This window comes from Mercenaria mercenaria, chromosome 2 (assembly GCF_021730395.1).
Source record: "Mercenaria mercenaria strain notata chromosome 2, MADL_Memer_1, whole genome shotgun sequence".
Classification (NCBI taxonomy): Eukaryota; Metazoa; Mollusca; class Bivalvia; order Venerida; family Veneridae; genus Mercenaria; species Mercenaria mercenaria.
The window spans coordinates 25,643,087-25,666,199 of NC_069362.1; the positions used below are offsets into that span (position 1 = coordinate 25,643,087).

Here is a 23,113-nt window from a genome sequence, read left to right on the forward strand (position 1 = left end):
TTAAAGTTTTACATGCGAGTTTCTATCTCCAAAACTAATGCAGATATTGAATTGAAACTTCACATGTGCCTTAGGGGTTATAAAACTAGTTGATAGCAGCAAGTCCCATAACTGATATGCATTTTGGTCAAATTATTCCCCCTTTTGAACTTAAAACTCTTTAGATATTTAACCTTTTTAGGTAATATTTTCCTGCCTCTGGGACAATATTTCGAATAGTCGAGCTTGGCTGTCTTACGGACAGCTCTTGTTATTTTAATAGTAGATTCTCCATCCTTTTCCTTTTACAAGGCAGGCTAAGTGCCAGGTGTTGCAACCAAGTCTTGAACTAGGCACAGTATGTTTCAATGATTACTGAGATCTGTATGTTTATATTACTGCAGGATAAAGCGAATTAGTTACTAGAAATCATTGAGATAATCTTTTATCAGATTTTATACCAAGCTGTTCTGCAGGTGTAAGTTTTCTGTAGATCTCAAAAAACCAAAATATTTGATACCATCCCATTAATAATTTCAAACTATATCTGTGTAATAATTGTGTTGTATTGTCTGAAACATGTCTTAGAATATTAATCTAGTATATACAGCCATTGACTTTTTTAAGTGCAGAAATCTGTTTTTATTGAGTCGGCTAAAGGCTGAAAGCCTTTTGACGAGTCCTTGCTGTTCAGCGATTCCCTAAATGGACCGAATAACACGTGAAGGGATGTAGTTCCATTAGATTTCTCAAACTTCAAACAGTTCACTGCATGAATGAAGTTAAGTTGTGTCAATTCCCTTTGCTATGACCAATATACGATGTAATCTGTCATATTTATGACTTGTAATTGTGCAATACTCGAATGTAACTCATTAAGCATAAATGTGCATTTTAAGAATTGCGCAGGCTTTCAAAGCTTGGGTAACATCCAGCGAAAGACAAAAAATAGTTCCACAGGGCTCCAGATAAGATGCGTATTAGCGTAAATTACGTATAGAAATAATGCAAATACGCATGTCTAATAATTTCTAAGCGTATAAAAACGTATATAATATTACAGAAACGCACACAATGCTTTTCTAAAAACAAAATCTGAATCGTCTGGATGCGTTAGGTAACATAGCCGATCAGCCATAATTCTCCCACATTGAACGTAAACACGCATCGTATGATTTGTATAAACTTTGCGTGGGTTGAATTTTGCAGTCAGTAAACGGATAAATTATCGGAAGAAGAAGCTCTTACTGGTTTGTTTAGTTACTACTGATATTAAAAATGATTTTAATTCTTATTTTTCGAGAAATAAACAAATCGGCGAAACATTAAATTGTATTTTCTTGTAGTTTTTGAAATCGAAAGTAGATCGTCTATGTTCGGCTGCTTTCACGAAACGAAACAACTTTTTTATGAAAAGATTTAAATAAGAGGTAATTTAACCGTAAACTTCAATGTCAGATACTGCCAATTGCTGCTAAATGTCTTCGTTTCATCACAATTTGTAAAATATATTGTTGAAACTGGAGAAAAGTGTAATCGTATCCGGATATAATATTTTGGGTAAATATCGAGCTGTGTTATGAAATTTTAAGAAAAAAACTAAAAACAAACTGAAACTGGTAGACTATACTGTCAGTACATCAATCATTAGCCGACTCAGGCCCTTCAGGCCTTTGATTCCAATATTTATGAGAGCAGACACAGCATGGGGCTGAAAATGGTTTGATGATCTAGGGCTTTTAGCGTGACTGTTTTAAATTTATTGTAAGCTTGTTTTGGTGTGTCCACATCACAAAAGTTTTGCACGGAAGCAGGTTTCTCAAAAACTGCACAGCCAAATGCTGTCCAACTGCATACATGTCATAAGCATGGCTTCTTCTCAAGAACCTCGTTGCTGGATTTTCACCGAACTTGGTTTGTTGCTTATGTGAAGTTTATTCAATTGTTTACAGTTTGGCTGTTGTTAGGGGCCACCAAATGTGCAAATTTAGCCTTGTCCGCACTCTTAAGTCGAACAGTTTTCATCCGATCTTCACCAAACTTGGTGACAATGTTTGTGGGCATAGTATCTCGGCCAAGTTTGATAAACAGCATGGCCCTTGAATTATTTGAAAAATTACGAATTTAGCCTCTCTAAGTCAAACACTTTTCATCCGATCTTCTACAAACTTGCAGATAATGTTTGTCGGCATAATATCTCAGCCAAGTTCGATAACCAGCCAAATAGCACCAGACACTCCTGGAGTATGGCCCTTGAATTACTTGAAATCTGCGAATTTAGCCTTGTCCGCTCTCTAAGTTGAACAGTTTTCATACGATCTTCACCAAACTTGCTGACAATGTTTGTGGGCAAAATATCTCGGCCGTGTACGATAACCAGCCGAATCGCCCAGGCACTCTTGGATTATGGCCCTTGAATTAGGCCAAATTCGATGACGGGCGTATTTTATGACAGTCTGCCACTCTTGTTCATCTTAGAAATTTTTGGTAAAGCTTTTGTAATTTAAGCTGGTGTTATGCGGAAGGGTCTCGCAGCTGTTGTTCGGTGCATGGTATGTTGATCCAGCATTTGTTGAAAGTATTGCTTATTGTGTCAATACCTTTTTTCGGATACATAAACTAATAGTTTTTTTTTCATGTATCATATAATTGGTTTCTGAGGTTAAAAACATCACATAGAAAATATTTGTGGTCTGCCTTTAGCCTAGATCTACTTTTTAGTGTGAATGACACATCAATACTTGATAATTGTTTTTGTCCAGTCATAGAAAATTAGTTGCAGGGCTCCAGATAGATGATGTATACACATACCAAAAAATGGTAGCTACACTTGCAGCAAAATGTCAGGTACAGTTTGCTTGAACCTTTTTAAGCGAATTATTCTAACCCTTGCATAATTGTCCTGAAATGAAGATTGACATGACCAAATAGATTTTTGTTACAATCAGATTGTTACGGACAAAAAATATATACATTTATAATTTATATATATAGACCTTAGATAAATCCCTGATACTGCTACAGATTTGGAAAAAAACATCAGCTGAAGCATTATATTTTTTTCATCATCATTCTGCAGCTGGCTTCCTGTTAATTCTTCAAAATATGGTTCCACTTATTTTACACATTAAAAAAAGACAGCTCATTTTGCAAGTGAATAGAATGTTTACCATCTGGGATGAGTCTTTTATAATCAGGAATGCCAATCATGATAGAGTACCAGAATATTTTCCCACGCATCTTCTCATACCTATGTTACCTCAGCACAACAACATGACCTGGTTCTGTGTTCTTTCTGGCATGTCTTTAGATTCTAATTTGTTTTGACATTACCTTGCATCTTTGTTAATTCTTGTAAACACAAGAGTTATTACTTGCTGCCTGTTATCAAGTGCTCTATCATTTCCCCTTGTACTGTTCAACTTCAGTTTGGTTTGGTTTACTCTGCTAAATTTCTAAAATGGATTGGTCCATCTTCCGATTTGGACAGTAAAAATCATTATTTGAAGGGATGTTCCCTGAAAATTTACTGACTGAATAGCGAACAGTGCAGACCATGATCAGCCTGCATGGATGTGCAGGCTGATCTTGGTCTGCACTGGTCACAAAGGCAAAATTACTTGCCGCCAGCGGACTAAAGGTTAATAAAACGCATTTTGACATGACCTTTCTAATCTATTTCCTTTCGCTACAGGCAGATCTGTTTTCTATATCTATTCTTTTTGACTTGGACATGACATGAAATATTCATTAGTTGTGTTTTACATTGGCTTTTACCTTGACCTTAGATCAGAACCATGTTTTCCTTGTCCATACTGGCATTATCTGTCTTGGATGACTGCTGTTACCTGTAAGTGATCTTTTACCGAGTTTATGATGAGCAGTTAGGAAAACATTGAAATGTAAAAACTCCTCCACCCAGAACACCCCAACTGACCCCACTAAAATAACCATTTGAGTATTAAAGTTTCAACTTGTATGTTGTTCAAGCTGGACATGTTATATTCTTACACACACTACAAATGATAGGTAATCAAAATTATCTAAAAATTGGAGATTGATGTAACCAAATTTAGAATTGTGGAAATGTTTAACTTTTACAATATGAAAAGTAAAATGTAATTGAAACTTTTTAGAAAGGAAGGGCACTAAAACTTTCTCTGACAGTTGTCAGGTTGTACCTGTAGTAGGTCAGGACCAGTCATAAGTATCATTTATAAAAATACTTGACAAACACTTGATTATTGATCAATTCACTTGTTTTGAAATATTGAAACAGGAAGAATTTTGAAATTGCAGTTTTCATTATAATTGCGTGTCAGTGTCCAGGTAGTATTACAAGCCTTAGGTAATGCCTTATAAGGAAATTGTCAGTGACACAGTTACGCTTTTATGTTAGGGTGTGATCAGTGATGCAACTATTATATGACTAATTTTCATTAAAATGATATCATGAATGCTTTAAATATACCTGTCCTGGTTTCCCCAAATATTATGATATATCAGGTAAATTTATGAATGATACTAAAAAAAAAGATAGAATTTCAAAAACAAAATTAGATTTGGTCTTACTACCTTACAAGCCATAATTTTATATAATTGTACAACAGAGTATTTTTCAGTAGTAGATTTTTTTTAGAGTAAATGTATAATGTTTGTGATAAGAAAACTATGTAATACTTAAAAATGCTTGCTTGTTGATATCAGTTTGTCAAAGGGAACGGTGGTCTAGTGGTTAAGGTTTTGGCAGCTGAGCTCAGAGATCATTGGTTCGCGCCCCATTGGGTCACGACTCATGACCGCCCCTTGTATGACAGCACTGGTTTTTCCCAGGAAGCGGACATAGTTTAGCGATTCAATTAAGCTACAAGCTTCTAAAATGAATTAGTATGAAATAATACACTCACTTTAAGTTGCAAATAGCCAAAATAGTCGATGTCTTCCAAACTTCTGTTGCTATGTTGGCAGGTTATTATGGTTACTGGTATGAATATTCTTACAGGAATACTTTCAGAACTGAATGTAGATGTCTGTTGAGAAACAGGTATTCTCTATTTTATTGTGCATGTTTATGCTAGTCTGGATGTAAGTTAGTAAGGCAGATAAGTGATAATATGGTTGAATGTATAATGTGTACAAACATTATTCCCTTTGGATGGTTACAAAAATATATAACTTATTACATTACACCTGCTTTAATAATTCCCTTTGTGTATGAAATCTTTATTACCCCACAGTTGCAAGCTTGCTGTTTGTGTATTGATGAATATATATTTCCTCTGTTTTTCAGGTTTCTGGACTCCAAGCACAAAGACCATTACAGAGTGTATAATTTGTAAGTAAAGTGCTACCTCATAGCTGAAAAGTTAGCTTATTATTATTGTAGATGTGTCTGGGACTGTTTGCTTTATTGATGAAGGAAGATTGACAACACAAGATTATATATTATATGTATACTGGAGTCAAAGAAAAGCAAGAAATTCTGCTAAAAACTAAAAAAAAAAAAGAGTATTATAATTTCTTTATCGGAACATCTTGGGCTTTGTTTAGTGAACAATTCTTCAGTTACATAAAATCCAGACGGAATTTGTTTGATTTTAAAGTAATGAGGTTTGAAATTGTGGTGAATGAAAAGTAGTTTTATTGAAAATTGATTACGCAATAAAATCATTGATGAACATGAGTTTTCACAATGGCCCAATTATGGCTTGCTGCACATAAATATTAGAATTAACATATAATATGAAATTTATTTCACCACCCAGCACTTCCAGCCAGCCCACTTAGCTCATTAGGGAGAGCACGGATCTTCGGATTGCAGGGTCGTGAGTTTGATCCCTTGGCAAGGCGTGTGATGAAAATCCAGGAACACTGGTTTAGTTAACTGCCTATCGTTATATAACCGAAAAACTGTTGAAAAACTGTGTTAAACCCAAAACTGACACCACCCAGCACTTCAACATTAACAGTATTGTTTTAGGTGAAAATTAGAATGAACATCATAATTCCAGTCTTCACTTTCAGTTTAAATTACATCATAATATAAAGCTGAAAACCCCAGCTTGCACTTCCAGTTTAGTATCATTGTTATACTTGAATATGAGAATACAGTTGAATGCCCCTGTTAAGTCATTGTTTTACTTGAATGTTAGAATAAACAACAAAATATACAGTTGAAAGTGCCAGCTTACATTTTCAGTTTAATGTTATTGTTTTACTTGAATATATTAGAATTGATATCATAATATCACTTTAACAGTATTGTTTTAAGTGGATATAAGTATAAAATTGATACACCCACCCTCCACTTTATTGTTTTGTAGAAAAATTCCTGTCACTGACATGTAAGGTCAGTGGAACAGTTATTTTACTGCTATTGTATTAGTTTTCCTTGTACTTGTAGTGATTGCTGAAATTTGACACATTTCTTTAAACAGAACAATTTGTGGTTTACTACACCCTGGGATTATAATAAAGTATAAGTACCAGTTTAAGGATCATAACGTGATGTAATACTTCGATTTGGTCTGTTAACAAATTTTTATATTTAGAGCTGTGTGTCATTTATATGGTGGGTGTTGATAATACAGAATTTTGAAAATGAAATTTATTGAAATATAGGAAAGTTTTATGGAAAACTTTGTTCTGTCTGAATGCTATATCTGTTCCTGTTGTATGTGTTCATTATATTGATCACATACACTAGAGGACAGAATTCTAGACATATTAAAAAAGAAAAAAACAAAAACATTTTATATATATTTTATGAGTCATTTAAAGCACTTTGAAGTTTATATGTAGTATTATGTATCAGCTGGTGGTAACATGAAACTGGTTTAATATTTGGTAATGTTCATTAAGTTGCTTTTGAACATAATTACTTTGAAATACAGAATGAAGCATATCCATGTACGGAGTAGATTACGTACAGAGTAGTTTATGTACAAAAAAATTCTTATCTGTAGAAAATATACCTAACATTCTTTTAAAGGAAATGATGAAAAAAAAACTGAGCTGCGCCATGGGAAAACCAACATAGTGGCTTTGCGACCAGCATGGATACAGACCAGCCTGCACAGTCTGGTCAGGATCCATGCTGTTCACTTTCAAAGCCTATTGCAACTAGAGAAACCATTAGCGAACAGCATGGATCCTATCTGTGCTGGTCTGGATCCATGCTGGTCGCAAAGCCACTATGTTGCTTTTCTCATGGCGCGGTGCATTTAAGTTGTTAGAAATGTTCTACCTGCTAGTTCAGGAAGAAGCAGTCCTTATTTTGAAAAACGTTATTTTTATGCCCCCAACATCTACTGATGCGGGAGGGATATAGTGATTGTCCTGTCTGTCCGTCCATCCATTTGTTCGTCCGTCCGTACGAGGTTAACCAAATGAGACGGTTTCGTCTAGCATCAGTACCCCTAGAATGACTTGATACTAATACATATGTAACCTGTGACCATTCCTCATCTTCAGACATCACCTGACCTCAGTTTGACCTTGACCTTGACCTTGACCTCATTTTGGACTGAGGTTGCTTTATATGGGCCATCTTTTGGTTAACCAAATGGGACCGTTTCGTCTAGCATCAATACCCCTTACAAGAATGAATTGATACTAATACAGATGTAAACTGGGACCATTCCTCATCTTCAAACATCACCTGACCTCAGTTTGACCTTGACCTTGACCTCGTTTTGGACTTAGATGCCACGGGTGGGGGGGGGGGCATCAAGCGTTTATTGAACGCAGCTCCTTGTTAATAAAGATTTTTCTTTAACTAGCACTCAAATGATGTCCATTTAAAATACCTGTCACTGTTTGCTGCATCAGCCTCAATGTACAGATGGCTATATGTAATGTTAGCTATGTGCCTGTTTATAACTGTACTTGATTATGTGATACTGTACTTACAGGTGTTCAGAGAGAAAGTATGATGGGACAAAGTTCCACAATCGTGTTGTTATGTATCCCTTTGAAGACCATCACCCTCCACCCCTGGAACTGATCAAACCCTTCTGTGAGGAACTCGACACATGGCTACACACGGATCAGAAAAACATTGCAGCCATCCATTGTAAGGCTGGCAAGGTACATACTCAGTGCAGGTTGTGAAAAATCCTTTCTTTCCCTTTTCACAAAGTTTATTGCAGATGCATGTAGTCTCCTGGTATTTTAGTTTGACTATACAGTATATGGAGAGCTTTCTATGCCTTTGGACTGGCATCTGTGTCAACATCAAGAGCTTTGCACTTTCACCTAATCTCACAGGATGGATTTGCTTCAGTCATGTTTGTCTGTCAGTCTGTCCATCTGTCAGTCAAAAAGTTTGTCCACACATCTCCAGTGGATGCATTTACACTAAACTTCACAAGAGATATCAGTGCCAAGCGTAGTTGTGAATATAGTCAGCATTTTTGGTTTAATGATTTTCAGTGGAGTTAGGCCCTTGATTAATGGTTAAAAAATTAATGCAAATTTAAAGGATTTTATAAATTATATAAGTTTGACATTAAGGTTGGTTTCCTGCTCAACTCCTGATGATAGTAAATGTAGCATAGAGTGAATACACCAAGATTATAATTCTTCACAATTTCCAAATTCTTAAGCTCAATGCAAACTCTAACAGTTTCACTTCCTTATAAGAAAGATGTCTATTTACTTAATAGAAATGCTACTATAATATGATGTTACAACTTATACAAACAGATACGTAATTTAATGCCAAGATGTTTACAGATGATGTAAATGACTTCCAGAAGTGATGCACATTTACAGTATACTTGTAGGTTATTAGGTTTGTATCGAGAAATATTCATGAGTTCTACAGTGGAAATATTGCTCGACTTTTGGAATGCAGTTTATTGCATGGAAGAACAAGTGCATATTTTTCATTGCCAAACTAATAATATTGTTATTGCATACACATCTTCACTATTAATTATGCCATCTTTTGAAGACTGTTGGTTGATAGACTATATGGTTTGTGATCAATAGCTAGAAAAATGTTTTGGCGTATAGTTGTCAAACAGGTTGATTACATGTGGTCAGTAGATGTCCACAGGTGCCCGTCCAGTCTTGGTGCCCATATGGGTGCTGCCCCCCCCCACCAACCAACACACACACACACCCTGAAAAAAAGTTAAAAACCACTGTTTTAATCCCAAAACAAACAAAAAAAATTGGAAAAAAAAATTCCTATATTATATTCTTATATGGAAAAGGTGCTTGTGTTGCTGCTATGGAGGTTTACTAGGACACGCTGTGGAACAACCAAAATGTCCAGTTCAGTAACAGTAGAGGCTACCTTGCTGCAATTTACACATCATGCATTTATAAAATAGTAAACAATCTTGTTCTGCCTAGTCAACAGCCTTAAATAACTTGCATTTAAATTCAAAAACAAGCCAAATTGTCTAGACACTTGCAAAATAAACAGTGACAATCGGCCATTTTGTTTCAAAATGAAAGTAGAAAACCTATTCCTTTCGTGGCATCTTAGAATTTAAATGTAAGTTATTTAAGGTTGTATACTAGGTAGAATAGGATTGTTTACTGTTTTCTAAATGCCCGATGTGTAAGTTTAACAGCAGGGTAGCTTGCATTGGTACTGAACTGGACATTTCGGTTGTACCACAGCGTATCCTAGTAAACCTCCATAGCGTTACGGCAACAAAAGCACCTTTTCCATGTAAGAGTACTATAATTTACAGAAAATTTTTGTTTTCAATTTTTATTTCTTTTTATGCTTAAAACAGTGTTTTTATTTTTTTTCAATTTTTGCTTTGGCGAGGGCGCACCCATATGGGCACCAAGACTGGACGGGCACCTGTGTAGATGTCCCCTAGTATTTTGTTGGTCAGTAGGTTAATAGTCAAGGTTGCAGTGATATGGAGAGTGGAAATGGTTTCTGCTTAATAACTAAAAAATGCTTTAGTCTGCTGTCATCAGACTTCAAAGAGTCAGTGCCTGTGATTTAGATGACCGCTGCTATTTTTGGGGTCAGTAGGTCAAAGGTCAAGGTCACATAGTTAAGATGGTTTCCTTTCAATAAAAAAAAGACTGGTTTGGCCTACAGTCATCAGACTTAATAGGATGATTGCCTTTGGTGAGTAGAGGATCCCTATTGTTTTAGGGATCAGAGGTCAAGGTCATAATGTTATCTATACTGAAAATGGTTTCCACTCAGTAACTAAAGAACACTTTGGCCTTCGGTCATCAAACTTCATTGAATGATTGTCTGTAGTCAGTATATGACCCCAGACACAACAGGCTTTTCAAGACGTTAAAATGACATCACAAATGACATCATGCACCTGATGTGAACATTACCTATTAATATAAAAAAATAGACATCAATTGTAACTTAACTGAGCTTAAAAATGAGTATGTAATAAGGATTTAACAAGGAAAGGAAAGGAAATGGAAAGGAAATGTAAAGGAAGATTATATTTTGAAGCACTGGCTGAACACAAAATGATATTTAATACCATTTACCTGTTTTGATTAACAAGGGAGTGAAAATACATGCAATATATTTTGAATTATTTCAGGGGAGAACAGGGGTGATGATTTGTGCATATTTGTTGCACAGAAGAAGGTTCATTGATGCCAAGACTTGTCTAGACTACTATGGTAAAACTAGGACAAGGGATGGAAAGGTATGTTTAGGTCACTTTGTTATAAATATCTGCTCATCTGTGGGGAGGTATATTGATTTTGTTTTGTCAGTTTTGTAGGGGGTACAGTAGCTGAGTGGTTAAGGTCACTGACTTCGGATCACTTGCCCCTTAACAATGTAGCTTAGAGCCTCACTGGCAGTGTTGAATTCTTCATGTGAGGAAGCGTTCCAGCTGCCTTACAGAAGGCCTGTGATTCTACGCAGGTGCCTGCACATGATGAAATAATGCACAGAGGGGCACCTTGGGTCTTCCTCCATGACCAAAGCTGGAAAGTCGCCATATGACCTAAAATTGTCAGTGCGACATTAAGCCCAACAAAAAACAATGTTTTGTTCAGACTACATTATTGAAACTATGGTTGGAACTTAATTTTATAGGATGTGCCAAGGCTACTAATGCATATTATCGACATTTTCTTTTGTATCAGTGTTTGAGAATTGATAGCCACTTAAGGCCATTTTATATGCCCGAAGGGACGTATTTTGTGATAGCGCATGTCATCTGATTGTGAGCAGCTTGCTTCCACTCTGTAATTTAAGACTTCTTTGACCTATGATCAAACTTGATATGCACTTTGCTCATGAGAAGTACATGACCCCTATTGATTTTAAGGTTGATGGGTAAAGGTCAGTAACTTTTGTTCAAAATTTATATCTGCTCAGTTTCTTGAAGCCCTTCACATACACTTTCAAACTTGGAAGGCACATTGCCATTGCCCATGGGCAGGGAATCACCCTTACTGATTTTGAGGCCAGTGAGTCAAAGGTCAGTTTTACAGTGACTTACTACAGAATCTTTTTCCATTCAGTATCTTGTGAACCTGTTGGTCAAGGATCAACAAACCTAGCAGGCATATTGCTCATAGGCAGTGAATGAAATCTAAGTGTAGGTCAGTGGGATTTTGAGGTTTCTAAGCTATTAAAGGTGATCTGAAAGACATATTATATGATGGCGCTTGTCATCAGTCCATCATTTTGTTCGCTCAGAAACTTCAGAATGTTTAGATCTGTGATTCTCAGACTTGAGAGGCACATTGCTTTGAACGCCTCATGCTTTGAATGAAAGTGATCTTTTAAAGGTTTGTTTTTCCAGACTTCTCTACTTTTTGTAGATGGCCCGGTGGTCCAGTGGTAACACGCTTGACAGTCAATCCAGAGGTCTTGGGTTTGAATCCTGGTTCAGATATTTGAAATTTCTGAAATGCTCTTGAGTGTCTCCCACCTAACCTAACTAAGCGGCCAGTACTGGTTTTTCCATGGGTTACGTTAAAAACCAGACTGTCCATTCAAAAAGAGCTAGGCTAAGTTAGCTGGACAGACCTATATCTAAAAGGATTTCTCACTCGCTGTCTCTGGTCAGATCACTGTGTGTCTGATGTATTTGGTGCCCTGAGAGGCTGCCTTTGTACTATGTAACCATGTGTTTATTGTAAAAAAGGTGCTTTATAAATCTGGTATAATATATTTATATATTATGGAATTTCAATGTAATTACTCGAGAATGGTGAGTACATCCCTAGTATCACATATTCCGTCAGTTTTATTGAATAAATGATTTTTTTGATAAGTTCGTAAACTAAAATTTTGCAGATTGCTCGCTTGACACTGCTGGGTGAATTGCACTAAAAGTTGTATTATGGGTATCAGTGTTATGCACAGGGCATCATGTTAAAGAACTAGGCTGTCTAATCACAAAGAGTTATAGATTAAGTTAGCCAGACATGTGTGTATCTAAAATTTCACTCTTTCTCTATCTCTGTTCTGTGAGCATTTGTCTTATTTTGTCCTGGTCAGATTGTGCAGTATCTGTACTGGTAGAGGAAATAATGCTGCCATTGACTTGCGTTGTATGTATGTACGTGTTTATAAATGTAAAAGACCATTTAAAATATTTATCATGAATAGGGTGCTATATTATAATACAGTATAATTATAATATAATAAATTATAGTTTTGCATATTTTGTTGTTTTTTTTAATCTAAAAATTTTAAGATTGATTCAAAGCTTAAAAAGGAAAAAAAAATATTTCCACTTTCTTTAATATTTCTATAGATATGCAATGATTTAAAAGTCACACCCCAGTATGTTATATTTATGAGACAGTTATTTTACTTCCTGAAAGATATATTGTTTGCAACGCTACAAAAAAATGTAAAGAAATCCTTTGTTTACACAGTGTTCAGTTTGGTGAATAGCATTTTGCATATGTTTTATCTATAGCTTATTTGGCCCAAATGTTTTATCGGAACTATGCCATGTTTTACCTGTTGGTTGTTGAAGAGGTCATGAAGTTCACAGATGGTTCATTACTTCCTAAATCTGCTATAACCCTGTGACGACATTCTCTTTCCAAACATGCACTTCAGTCTCAAGTAGTAAATGCATAACAATTGCGTCCAGACTGCCCTTTTGATGCATTTCCGTTTTCGTAATTACTTTGATGCATTAGGAAATGCAGTATTGACTGACTGGTTCCTAGATTGCTTGAAAACTTGAAGGAAATGTTCGCTTTCATATTGAATGTGTTAATGGTTAAATGTCAATGCTTTTAGAAGTAAAGAAGTATTTTTAATGAAAACCCACAAATACAGGTTAAGTATATGACAGAATGTAGTTTAACTTTTAGCCTGCTGGTGACAAGTGATGCTTTCTTTGCGATCAGTGCAGACCAAGATTGTTCGCTATTCAGTCAGTAAATTTTCAGTGAACACCCCTTTGAATAATAAGTGTTATTGCCAAAATTGAATGATGGACAATTCCATTTTAGAAATTTAGCAGTGTAAAGGTTAATCAAAAAGACTGAATAATATTTTCCAAATGTTGATAACAAAAGGAGGTCCAAACAAAATCAAACTTGATTTCGTATGAAGGGTATATTGTCACTGAGCAACCAAGTGTCATTTCTATATTGAGTAACAACATTTCAAAGTGCTTTCACAATGCTTACGCAGAAAAATCTTAAGTTTATGTACCTTTCCCTTCGTTTGTCATTGGGATTTGTTGTCTTAAGTTTGAATTTAAAAGTGCAACACTCTTCACATAACAGTAAACAGTAGATCATACGTATACTTGAGATAAATATCTGTATTATATTGTTAGATGAAAATCAGGATATTTTGTCAAAAATCAATTGTTCATGTGATTCGTGATCGCTTCTAGATGATAGTATATACGTAATTGAATTTTTTGACACGTAATCATAAATTTCAAGCTGACTTCATAAACATACCATGTAAGGATTTTCTGGGTAGTGTTTATATTTTTAAGCAAAATGAAAGTGAAAGTAGATTATGCAGATAATACTGAGGGTTTTTACAAAGTGATTATGTACAAGTTGAAACATTCACGGTAAGAAAGTATAAAACTCCATCAGTAGAGCTTGCAAACAATGCATTGGTCTGTCATTTTAAGATTGGAAGAAAATATATAGCTTGCTTTGTCTGTCACTGTTCAGACTACTTGAGAGGGGTCTTCTTAGTACAGTGATTAATGTCTCTGACTTTGAATCACTTGTCTTTCTCCCACCACCCACCACCCACCACCACCACCGTCGCCACCACCTTCCCATTGTTGTATGGAAACCTCATTTGGGGTGTAGAGTTCTTTTATGTTAAGCAACCATTCACCTGGCTTTGATTCTACTCTGGTACCAGAAATGAACGCAGAGAGGCATCTTTGCTCTTTCTCAGGTTGGATTTCTGGAAAGTAGTTAAATGACCTATAAAACTCAAAACCCTACAAAACTGACAAATCAGTCCATTAAGATCGCTTAAAGAATTAGAGAATTCATATACATGTACTGTTTATTAAAAAGTTAGAATACACTGCAGGTGGTTCTGTAGTGACAACTTGATTACAAAACAGAGTCTGAAAACAACGTACATATGAATGTCTATAGTTTCTCTAAACACTGTAAATGTCTTCCTTCCAGGAGAAATAGTAGGAATTATGGAAGATCATAATGATTAACACAATTTTGTATGACAAGCTCTATTTATTTTATTCTAAAAACTAGTACAATGTCTGTACCAGTTTTAAAGAGAATATAGAGAATTATGGAGAGTTGATATTAAAAACACAAATGTTTTGATATGAACATGCTTAATATTTATCTAAACTGATACATGTCTGTACCGTCAAAAAAGTAAATATAGAGATTTGATGAAGTTGAATTACAAAACCAGTGTTTGTAATGACATGCTCTATATTTTATCTAACACTGTACATGTCTGTACCCAGTCAAAGAAGAAATATAGAGAATTATGGAGAGTTGATATTAAAAACACAGTGTTTTGTATGACATGCTCTATATTTTATCTTATACAGGTTGTGACTATACCCAGTCAGAGAAGATATGTTGAGTATTATGGAGTTGATGAAACACAATGTATTTCCGGACTTGCTGTATATTTCATCCATTACAGGGTGTGTCTGTACCCAGTAAGGGAAGAAGATGGAGAGTTGATGAAACACAGTGTATTTGATGACATAATCTATATTTTTTCTGTTACAGGGTGTGACTATACCCAGTCAGAGAAGATATGTAGAGTATTATGGAGAGTTGATGAAACACAATGTATCATATGAAAGAAAAACTCTACTATTCACAAAAGTGAAGTTCATTACCGTACCTCATCTAAATAATGGCACCTGCAGTAAGTACTTGTAAATTATCTGTAAAGCCAAGTTCATTCTTTACAAATATAAACAACCATAGACAAAATTTATGTCAGTATCTTTTTCATGGGTCAGAAAAACTGCATAAACACAAACATAAGTTTTCTGTTCTACATTGTTACTGTATACTTTGACAGAAATTTAAAGGTCACTGATAATTTGAAGCTGTGTCAGTCTGCTAGTTTAGTGGTAGTGAGTTCGATCTTCCTTCTTGATGACCTGGAAAAATCACCTTGATAATTTGCAATTGATTCATAAAAGAAAAAATAGAAGTCAGTCTTGGCATTGTGCCCTTCTTGAGAATGACACAATTAAGGTTGTGAACTCGTTATGACAACTGGCATGTGATTTCGGCATTCTCCAGTTGTTACAAAAATAGCAACCCTGTTATGGTTGAGGGATGCTGAAACAGCATACGTCAGTAAATAATCACATGGAAATTGTTGATTGTCTTTGCTGTCCCACTACTGAAAGGTGCTGATTTCGTATCATGCGTTTTGATGGTGTAGGGGTGGGAATAGAAATGTGTGGAAACTAACAATGATTTACTTGTTATGTATTATGAAAGAAATTATTCACCAGTTGATGATGCCAAATTATTCCTCAGCTTAATATTAAAGAAATTGCATTTATTGGATACAAGGAGGTAATTGTAATTGGGAGAATGAGTTTGATGTCAACTTAGATATAAAGATAATGCTGCAGTCAATTTGATTAGGATTTATTTTGGCAACTACTGGTACATTAACATTAGCAAGGAAAACAAATGGCATGTCTTGCATTTGTTGATATTTTGTACAGGAAAGTAATTAACAAGCAAGAAAATCTAGTTCATACCAGTTGTTGGCAGTGCTAAATTTTGAACAAAAGATGTTAATAGTTATGCAAGATGTCTTACTAGAGATAGGTTTACAATTTTCATTCATATATAGCCAGGTTTGGTCAAAGGTTATATGCATATTCTTTATAAATGGACAGTTTGCTATTCAGTTTTTAAAAGTAGGTTGACAGTGCTGTCAGTATGTAATTACAAGATTACAAACTTTTGTTAATGTTACACATTAACGGTGAAAGCAAGCTTGTTTATATTGACACCTTTGTATTGTTCATATAACCGTCTCATTAACAATACTTTCTTTTGCTGGAAAGGTTTATATAACTCAGACAAATGAGCCGTGCCATGAGAAAACCAACATAGTGGGTTTGCGACCAACATGGATCCAGACCAGCCTGCGCATATGCGCAGTCTGGTCAGGATCCATGCTGTTCGCTTTCAAAGCCTATTGTAGTTAGAGAAACCATCAGGGCTCGACACTAACGCTGATCCGCTGGTCCGAGACCAGTGCTTTTCTGGGAGGACCACTAACTTCTTGTATCTGTGTGGTCCGATGGACCACCGAAAATTACAAGCAAGTCATTTTTAAAATAAATTAATAAACATTGAATTGTTCACGGTACCAAAGTACAGCAGTTTAAAAATAGAATTTGGTTTTCCCCGTGTTTTTTTCTTGAAATTTGGAATGCCCGGATGTAATGCTGGTACTAAAACCTGGGAACGGAACACGGTAACTTATCTTTCATCAGGAATGAATATATATCAATTTATGTCCCTGTATTCATTTTTGATCTCACAGGAATACCTAGTCTGCAACTATTGAGGTATCAGTACAGTCTCCAGCGTTCGGTAGACCCGAGGTTCCGGATTTTGACCCGCGAAAATTGAGAAAAAATTGTATCTGACCCTAGGGCTGAGTACCGCCTTGACAAAAATACCATGGTATACCATGTTTATTTCCTAATTACCGCGGTATATACCACGGTATACCACCATATTTATCGTAAGACTTACAGCTGTGGTAGTGGTCATAAAAATATTGAAAAACTCTCAGAAATTATTTATTATGAGCAACAACGGAGACTAGTTACTTGACTAGAATTAAAGAAAAAAATGCACTGGAATATTAACTTGACTTATGACTAGTTAGATTAATGACCCTTAGTATTTTTTACCAGCGTGTATTCGTCGGAAGACGCCATATTGTCTCTAGGGAAGCACTGGGTCACATGTATATAGGTCGCGCTTGTTTGAAGTTCGATTCGTGCACCCGTTTGAAAAACCAGTAACGTTTAGGAAGGCTTCATCAGATCGTTTTCAAACAAAAAATAATAAATTTCTACTCAACATTTTTCATACTATTTATTTCTTTTTTAATACATGCAAATACATACTGGGATATTTAAAACTATCATCATTTAAACAAGAAGTCGGGACTTGCCGAATTTACCAGACTCAAAGTAAAAACAAGTGCGCCCATGACGTCATGATCATCCATCTATACGGAATAATCTAGAGGTTTTCGAAGGTTTTGATTGGGGATCACGCGGTCGATCATACATGTTCAATTGCACCATTGGGTGGTTATTTTTGGAAACTGTAATAGTAGCATGGGAATTCCAGAGATATAAATCGGAAAATCATGCATGGTGTTACAGAAGGCTACATAGACAATGTAAATTAAAAATAAACAGAAGAAAGGATAATGTTGATTAAATACCGGTATTCCCCGATGGAACCGTGGTATCGTTCCACGGGAAGATGGTACCACGGTTACCGGTATACCGGTAATACGGCGCACCTCTATCTGACCTGCACAGAAAATGCCCCATGAGTCGGCTTGACCCGCGGAAATTGTCTCGAGTTCGAAAGTTCTGCCCCTGTACCAATCAAAATCCCGATGAATTTAAATATTGTTCGCCGCCATAAGCGGAAGTATGACAGTGGCGGAGCGTCGTATATTAACTAGCAACTGTAATATGTCAGTCACGCCACGAGCCGACTGTTGTCATCTCGCAGTTTGTATTCAGTACAATTATAATGCCCGTCATTATCATAAGCGTTTATTGTTTAAAGTTAATTGATAAACAGTGCGAAAAACAGTCTATTATCGTGTTTGTAAAACTTGTTAATTAGCAGTATGCTGTATTGTTATGTGCTTGACATGTTTATATGAGCCGGTCGGCCGTTACGATCTATAGCATTTTATTTAATTTATTATCATTACCGAGGCTTTGTTTGGGCCAAAACAAATAAAAATGCTTTAAATAAGCAGAAATTATAAGCATTCAATAGGTATAATGGAAAAAAAAAGAATTTTGTAACACGTATTTTATCAAGAATTTAATGTTACTTTCGTTTTCCATGATTTATCACCCGTTTTCACGGCCGTGATTTTCGGACATTTTTAACGAGATTTTCTAGTGCAATCTTAATAAAAAGTCAATAAAAGTCTGCATTTAAGAAAAAATGACAACTGTTGCAAAAAAAGCTCTTATTTTGAAGCATTTTTCGAGAAAAGGCACCAAACCCCACCTACTTTTCATATATGGCCTGCAATGTGCAAAATAAGACAACTTAAAATATGAATTGCTGAAAAAATCTTCTTTATTGACATCTGTATTTTAAATTTTGATTTTCAAATTATTTTCATTAATTGAACGGCAGATATTTATCAAAATAATAATATAAAAATCACGTTTTGCAGTGTTTGTAAAAGGTACTCCATGGAAGAAGAGGGGGTCTCATATGTTACTGGTTGCGTTAACTTAAAAAGAAACCGCATCCATCTAGGTAGGACCACCTGAAATTCTGTCTGACCATTAGTTTGCAAAAGCTGCTGGTCCTTCGGACCACCACTGGAAAAAAGTTAGTGTCTAGCCCTGACCATTAGCAAACAGCTTGGAGTCTGAACAGACTGTGCGGATGCGCAGGCTGGTCTGGATCCATGCTGGTCGCAAAGCCACTATGTTGGTTTTCCCATAGCACGGCTCAAATGCACCAATTGCTTTGTTATTTCAGATGTGTTCTATGATATATTTGCAAATAAAGTTAAGCTTGGTTCATCAGCATTGTTCGAGGGTCAGCAGTCAAAGATGGGTACAACATTAGAAATGCCACTTTCAAAATCTGTTATTGTGTGTGGTGATTGTTGTGTGGACTTCTTCCACAAACCTCCGCGGATAGGGAAGAAGGTATAGTATTTTTTATACCTCAGGCATCTGGGAGAGGGAAATATAAACTTGTGTCCATAGGTCACACGGTCTGGAAAACATTGTTTGTCTCATTCATTACTAGGCAATGACAATGTATTTATTTGCTAATGGCCACCAGCCCATAACAAGATCACTTTACAATTTTACAATAAACACATAGACTGGTACCTAGGCAGCACTGGGTCCGAGATATAAAGCTGGGATAGGTGTCCAATCTAGAAACTGTATTGGCTTTAAACTTGGAACATAGGTGGGTGGTGAGAGGGTTTGCAGAGTGCAGCATTTCACATTACTCATATTTCGCATCTTGTGCCTTAGTATCCTGTCAAATTTATATCACCAACTGCTGTAGATCTTCTGGCATATTAAGCCCCACTTGTTTGTTTCACTCCTCAAAAGCAAATCCAGAGTAATGATAATTGAAATTTCTACTTGTCAAGATTTCCATATGAACTTTGTTATAATCATTAAACATTATGTTATAGTCTTTTCTGTTGTTCTAAACACAGTCATATGATAAATGATATATTGGTATTTGACTCATGGGCGGAGCAAGAAAACATGTATAAACCTTTGGGTGAACTTTTAAAGGTTTGCTTCAACATTGGTATCATAACAGTTTGCTGCCAGAAACAAGTGTAAGACTGTTAACTAATTTGCAAACCTTTGATTTTTAGCTCGACTATTCGAAGAATAGTCTAGCTATTCTACTCACCCTGGCGTCGGCGTCGGCGTCGGCGTCACACCTTGGTTAAGTTTTTGCATGCAAGTACATACAGCTATCATGTAAAGGCATATAGCTTTGAAACTTATTTATTCTTTTTCTAGGTCAATTACCAACCTCACTGGGTCAAGTTCCATAACTCTAACATGTATTTTGAGCAAATTATGCCCCCTTTTGGACTTAGAAAATTCTGGTTAAAGTTTTACATGCAAGTTACTATCTCCAAAACTAATGCAGATATTAAATTGAAACTTCACATGTGTCTTCGGGGTTATAAAACTGGTTGATAGCACCAAGTCCCATAACTCTGACCTTTATTTTGGCCAAATTATGCCCCCTTTTGGACTTAGAAAATTCTGGTTAAAGTTTTGCATGCAAGTACATACAGCTATTACTAAAAGGTATATAGATTTGAAACTTACTTTTTCTTTTTCTAGATCAATTACCTACCTCACTGGGTCAAGTCCCATAACTCTGACATGTATTTTGGCCAAATTATGCCCCCTTTTGGACTTAGAAAATTCTGGTTAAAGTTTTGCGTGCAAGTACATACAGCTGTTACTAAAAGGCATATAGATTTGAAACTTATTTTTTCTTTTTCTAGATCAATTACCTACCTCACTGGGTCAAGTCCCATAACTCTGACATGTATTTTGGGCAAATTATGCCCCCTTTTGGACTTAGAAAATCCTGGTTAAAGTTTTACATGCAAGTTACTATCTCCAAAACTACTGCAGATATTAAATTGAAACTTCACATGTGTCTTCGGGGTTATAAAACTAGTTGATAGAATCAAGTCCCATAACTCTGACATGTATTTTGGGCAAATTATGCCCCCTTTTGGACTTAGAAATCCTGGTTAAAGTTTTGCGTGCAAGTACATACGGCTATTACCAAAAGGCATATAGCTTTGAAACTTATTTATTCTTTTTCTAGGTCAATAACCAACCTCTCTGTTTCAAGTTCCATAACTCTTAACATGTATTTTGAGCAAATTATGCCCCCTTTTGGACTTAGAAAATTCTGGTTAAAGTTTTACATGCAAGTTACTATCCCAAAACTAATGCAGATATTGAATTGAAACTTAACATGTTTCTTTGGGGTTATAAAACTAGTTGATAGCATCAAGTCCCATAACTCTGATATGCATTTTGGTCAAATTATGTCCCCTTTCGAACTTAAAACTCTTTTGATATTTAACATTTTGGGTAATAATTTCCTGCTTCTGTGACAATATTTCGAATAGTCGAGCTTGGCTGTCTTACGGACAGCTCTTGTTGTAACACTTTTCACAATAATCTGTAGTTTGTTGCATTTGATTTTTAAACATCTGTAACATTTTAGGTGTTGGTTCGCTATAAAGATTAATCAAACTGGGAAAAGTGATATGAACTTAAGGCTAAGCTGTCAGTCAAAATCTCTTTTTCATAAGCTGGTAAATCTTCATATCAGTGTCACTAAATGGTAAACAAACTTTGCTGGCTTGAACTCAGATAATTAAAACACTACCATTCACTCGGGATAATTGTCAGGTCCTTGCAAAATCCCTATATAATTTATTTTGTTTGATGGCTTGAACTACCGATAACTCTGATTAACTCGAATATATTTTGCTGGTTCTGTAGAGTTCGAGCGAACAAAGTTCAACTGTAATTGTATGGTGTTGCTATTGCAAAACATGAAAACATTGTACTCCTTACAGGAGCGGATATTTCAGTGTTGGTTTAACACGTTCTTCATAAAGGATGAGGAATACTGTGAAGACGAGAATGGAAAGAAGAAACGATACTTGACACTCACAATGACCAAAACAGAACTAGATAAAGCTAACAAAGATAAAACAAACAAAATCTATAAAAAGGATTTCAAGGTATTATCAGTGTAGATTTTTTGTTGCGAAATAAAAATAGTGATCTTAAATTCTTACTTCAGTAAATTTGCTAGTCTATCTTTGAACTTGATTTATACAATTATGAATTGTTAGAGGGATATCACTTGTCAGTGTGACTAAAACACAAAACCCAACTAAAACATTAAAGCTCTAAAGTACCAGTTGCCTTTAAATTAACATGTATAATTATAACGAGTTAGCAACTGGTTAGTTGACAACAAATTGTCATTATACCTAGGGAAAACAGAATCAATTTTATTTGGCTTATAGCCCAGGTTAAAGAAGGACTCTGACCTTCATATAGTATGCAATGTACGGTGATTAAGCTAGCCGACTCTGTTGAATATTTGGGTGCATTATTGGATCATTGTTTGAGTTATGAGACTATGGTTACATCAATCATTAAAAAAGCAAGTGCAAGACTTAAGTTTCTGTACAGAAAGCAAAAGTTTTATCATTGTACACTAAGAAAATGCTAATCATGTTCTTGATCCAGTGTCACTTTGACTATGCCTGCTCTGTATGGTACTATGGTATTTCTCAGAGTCTGAAGAACAGGCTCCAGGTTTCTCAAAACAAGATCATTAGGTTTGTCCTTAGACTTGATCAAAGAAGTCATATTAATACAGAGCATTTCTTACAGTTGGGCTGGTTACCTGTTACAAATAGAGTGGATCAAATTACTCTTAAATCGTGTTTATTCCCCACGAAGGGAGGCATATTAGTTTTCAAATGCCCTTCCGTTCGTTCGTCACAACGTTAACTTTTTGCATGAGGGCACTTTACTCGTGAACCACTTCACCCAGGACCTTCAAACTTCACATGCTGATAGTACTTATTGAGTACATGACCCCTACTGACTTTGGGGTCACCAGGTCAAAGGTCAAGGTGCTGCAGGGGGCATTTGTCACCATTAGTGACAGCTCTTGTTTTAAAATACATTCAGGTTCTGCCCCTTCTTACATGAATGAGTATTTTACTCAAGTCAGTTCTGTACATAGTCATAATACCAGGTTTAGTAAAGGGTCATGTTTCAGTATTCCTAAAGTCAAAGGATTTGGTAAAAAGTCATTCTGCTACAATGGTTTTGCAGATGTCTGTCGGTCGGTTGGT

The 23,113-nt window shown here is 35.7% G+C and overlaps 1 protein-coding gene across 2 annotated transcripts in view; it reads left to right on the plus strand.

Moving 5' to 3' along the window:
• The window catches only part of LOC123562037 (phosphatidylinositol 3,4,5-trisphosphate 3-phosphatase and dual-specificity protein phosphatase PTEN-like), a 43,602-nt gene that overhangs the window by 13,101 nt on the left and 7,388 nt on the right, over positions 1-23,113 (plus strand). Inside the window, exons 1-7 of one of the 2 annotated variants that reach the window (XM_053533033.1) lie at positions 4,894-5,023; positions 5,270-5,314; positions 7,893-8,067; positions 10,530-10,637; positions 15,172-15,313; positions 19,192-19,364; positions 21,812-21,979. In XM_053533033.1, the coding sequence (XP_053389008.1) occupies positions 4,938-5,023; positions 5,270-5,314; positions 7,893-8,067; positions 10,530-10,637; positions 15,172-15,313; positions 19,192-19,364; positions 21,812-21,979 (897 nt within the window). In that variant the 5' untranslated portion in view covers positions 4,894-4,937. Of the gene's footprint in view, positions 1-4,893; positions 5,024-5,269; positions 5,315-7,892; positions 8,068-10,529; positions 10,638-15,171; positions 15,314-19,191; positions 19,365-21,811; positions 21,980-23,113 lie in introns of those variants that run through there. The other variant, XM_053533027.1, reaches the window with a different exon arrangement.